At 58.8% G+C, this 4061-nt stretch overlaps 1 protein-coding gene across 1 annotated transcript in view; it reads left to right on the forward strand.

The window, feature by feature from the left end:
- Positions 1–725, forward strand: part of EMIHUDRAFT_105231 (hypothetical protein) — a gene marked incomplete at both ends in the record, with an annotated part of 1456 nt that extends 731 nt beyond the window's left edge. The window contains one exon of the mRNA XM_005762872.1: positions 32–725. Coding sequence (XP_005762929.1) covers positions 32–725 — 694 coding nt within the window. The remainder of the gene's footprint in view (positions 1–31) is intronic.
- Between the last annotated feature and the right edge of the window lie 3336 nt (positions 726–4061).

Consider the following 4061-nt stretch of genomic DNA (forward strand, 5'->3'; position numbering starts at 1 on the left):
GGCGCCTCTTCACACCCGCTGCTGTGAGCAGGCGGGCTGGTGGGTGTGTCGGTAAGAGGACTGATGCAGCGGTGGTCGCTCGCGGACGAGGCTTCTCAATCTTCCCAAGCGACGAGGCGCGGCAGAAGCTCTGCTCTTGGATCGGCTCCGCCACCACCACGCTCGAGTGCTGCGTCTTCGTCATCTCGGACGCGCGCGTGGCCGCTGAGCTCAAGGAGGCGGCCGCGCGCGGGGTCGCGGTGCGGCTGATTACCGACGACAAGACTGCGCTCGACGGCGGCTCGCAGGTCTTCGGCATGGCGTCTGCCGGCGTCGAGACGCTCGTCGACCCGGACTACGAGCTCAAGAGCGGCGCGGCGCCCGTGCCGCGCCACATGCACCACAAATACGCCATCGTGGACGGGCGGGTGTTGCTGTGCGGCTCGTACAACTGGTCGTACTCGGCCTCGGCGCGCAACAACGAGAATTGCGTCGTCACAGAGGACGTCTACCTGGTCGCCAAGTACAGCGCCGAGTTCGAGCGCCTCTGGAGGGAGTTCAAGGCGGCCGCGCCCCTCTCGCAGCAGCAGGCCGCCATCCGCATCCAGCAGATCGAGAGGGGCAACCGCGAGCGGCGCAGGTTCGCCGCGATGGCGCGGAGCCACCGCGCGGCCAACGTGTTTGACGTTGCGCGCAGCGCGATGGACATTGCATCGCCGGGGAACCGCAAGCGCGGCCGCGGCTGACGGGCTGAGGTCTGAGGTGTGTGGGGTGCGTTGGGCGTGGGCTGTCTCGCGTGTGTGTTAATATACTTTCGTAACACGTCATAAAATGGGGTTTGTGGAGCGTCCAGACATTCCTTTGTTACGTAATTTCTCGGGACCACGGACGCCATTCTGGACCAGACTAGATTTGAGAGCAGCACAATTGAAAGATCTAGATCTACTACTAATTAAGCCAGGGCTGGGGAGCTGGCCTTCTCAAATGGCGAAGGGGTAAATAGCTGCATGTTGACCAGAAGCCTTCTGTACACCTTCTGTACACCTTCTGTACACCTTCTGTACACCTTCTGCACATTCTGTACATTCTGTACACCTCTCCAACTGTGGTCATACCCATCAGACTCTTACTGAATATGTGATTTTTACATCTCAAGGCGGTGTACAACAAGAACAACAAACAAGCAAAAAACTACCCCCTCCGGGCACGCTTGCTGCCCGACGCCCGCTCCGCCTCACCGCTCATGTTGGCGACAGTCTTGCTGCGAGCTGCCTCGATTGCCTCACGATAAGCTACTCTTTTTGTCCCTATCGGGCTCCCTCCTGTTTCCGACAGTAAGGTTTGTTCAGCCATCGCCATCTCAAAGACTTGTAGCTCTGCTGCCGTGGTCCATAGAAACATATGATCGCCAAACGTCTTGAGCAGGATGGTGTTCCTCCCGCGAGCCTTATGAACAGAGAGAGGATCCAACTTTAGGCGAGTACGGAGCAGCCACCTCTGCAGGCCAGAGTCCATGGTGCTTTATTGCGACGAGCACAAGGGTTCCAACCGGGTGTTGCCCACTCGATGCCGCCACAGTCTCAGACTCAGAGGTGCTCGCCGCCGGCGCCGCGTCAGCCGCAGGAGCTGGTGTTACGGCTCTCGGCTCAAGGCGCAGCGGCACCTTTGCTAGTGCACGTGGTCGTGGAGCTCTTTCCTTCCGCCCCTTCTCGTTTTCGTTTGTTTTTTCTATTTACATCCCCCCCCCCCCCCTCTTGCCCTCATACCCACCCTCTGCGTTAAATTGAGAGTTCCCATTCATTCCCACTTGCGCCATTGGTGTCGTACTGCGCTGCCTCGTTACCACGGTTAGAGAAGCCTCGCTGCCCCGGTGGGTCGCCTGGGGGTCTTTGCCACTGAGCTCTGGCGCCGCGGACTTCCGCCCTCATATCGTCTTACGATAGCCTGGGCCGCGCACTCGTTTACCTGCGCTTGTGCCGGACTTTCACCGGTCTAGTGTTTGGCTCGCCAGGGTCGTTCGCTATCGTTCCCTGCCCCCGTCTCCCGTCTCCTGTCGGTTGCTGTAAATTATAGCACCTCGACCACAAATTGCGCGTTGAAGCCGCCCGCATCCTCCTCCCGCCCGGACACGTTTACGAGAGCTGGGCATCCAACGCTCAAGTCGGCGCTGTTTATTCCGCACGGGTGGCCCAGGTTGCGGACGCCGAAGGCAGAGTCGGACTGCCCAGAGCCGTATCTTGCAGAGAGCTTGTACAACCCCGCTCCCTGGCTTTTGAGTTGAAACACCGTTTCATCCCTGAGAAAGCCACAGCCAATCAGAGTGGACTCAGGAATCAGAGTGGGCTCAATTTGGGAGACGGCAACCGAGAGCCCGCAATTGTGTTCGTAGGCAAATTCATGGTTAGGGTCGAGCGTAGGTCCGCCGTTGCTATACGCGCTGTCAACGGTCAGCGCCCATGATTTCAAGAAGAATTCTTCCTTGGATGGTGAGACGGCTGTGAGGGAGAAGACAAACTCGAGGAACGAGGTGCGCACATCCTGCTTTGAGAAACGATCCTTGAGATACGTTCCGGTGTACTCCGCGTCCCCGTCGCAAATCATGGTGTAGTCGTAATATCCGCCATGGGGGAAATCTCCAACGTTAGAATTAGGGTCGGTGCAGCCAGGGCTGCCGGGGCAGCGGTGTTTGCCTTTGTTGCGGTTGAGCCGGCAGAACCTGTTGCTGCTCACGCTCTTGATGGCAACGGTCTTCAGATCAGTTGTGCTTGCAGACGCCACCCGGTCTTCCTTTATCCATTGCGCTTGCAGTCCGCCCAGAAGCTTCGCCTCCAGAATGTGGAAGGCGGCCTTAAGCAGCGCACGCTGTGGGTTGCCGGGATCCCGGAGTTTGTAGATGGGGGTGATCGTGTAGTCCACAACGCCAGCCTGACCGCCCACGGTTGCCGCCCAGTCTTTGTAGGTACCAATGGAGCACTTCGCCACGTCCCCGCCGTAGCACTTCACTTTCGTTTGCGCATTCGAGTGTTCCTCAGACGAGCTTGTGTGATTCGACGCCTCAGCCGAAGCTGACGCCACAAAATATGAGGCCGACAGCTTCGCCGACAATGACTCTGCCGAGGACCCTGAAGTGGTCTCCGCAGACTTGCTCATGGTGAAGAGCCCACCGTAGGTGGCAGACGTGATAAAGTACAAGCCGAACTTCTTCACGAACTTCTTCGCCTTTTCCAACGAATCTTCGACGTCCTCAAGCTCTGCGCGGGTGTCATCAGCTAGAGCCGCGTCGTATTCTTTCTGATCCCCGCCAGGGTGCAGGGTAACCACGCCAACAACCTGCATGGCGCGAAGCTGAGCGTAGGACATCTTGCTCGAGCTGCTGGACGACGAGCCGAATGACGCTGATGCTGACGCGGTCACGCCCCAGGCTGATCCTCCGACGGAAGCAGACGCGGCGAACTGGCTCGAGAACTCTGCGATGGAGTCGCCTGAAATCGTCTTCGTCGAACTGAAGGCGGATGCCGTGCTTACGCTGAGGCGCTGGGCGAGTTTGTTTCGATCAAAGAGATTGGCAGTCGGTTCCGTGGTGACCACGACGCCTTCGCCCGTGTCGACGTCCTCACCAAGCTGGAACTGGTAGGCGGAGATGTGGAGCTGATCTTCGTTCGAGGAGGTGATTCCGCGCAGGAATTGGTCGATGGTGAGCATCTCGCGCGTCTGCATGAGTCCGCTCGAATCTGTCAAAATCTTGTCGGTGCCTGGGTTGTTCGCTGTGCACGTATCAGAAGTCATCATCGGGGCCGTTATCGTTGACACTTTGGAAGGGGAGCTCCCAACCGTATCGTCAACAGAGTCGACAAACAGCTGGCACACGAATCGCTCCGTGTTGACATTGACAAAGTTGGGCGACTCCGCCGAGACGTAGCCGGTGTAGTGCACGCATGGATGGCCAGACCACGCCGTCTCACCATCGTTGCAGGCGCGGTGCTCCTCCACCTTGAAGACGGAGATGGCCCACGATTGGTTGCTCCGGCCCTGCTCGTTGGCGCTGCACGTGGCTGTTGGCTCGAGCAGCGCGATGTTCTTGT

Source organism: Emiliania huxleyi (genome assembly GCF_000372725.1).
Source record: "Emiliania huxleyi CCMP1516 unplaced genomic scaffold EMIHUscaffold_66, whole genome shotgun sequence".
NCBI classification, from domain to species: Eukaryota; Haptophyta; order Isochrysidales; family Noelaerhabdaceae; genus Emiliania; species Emiliania huxleyi.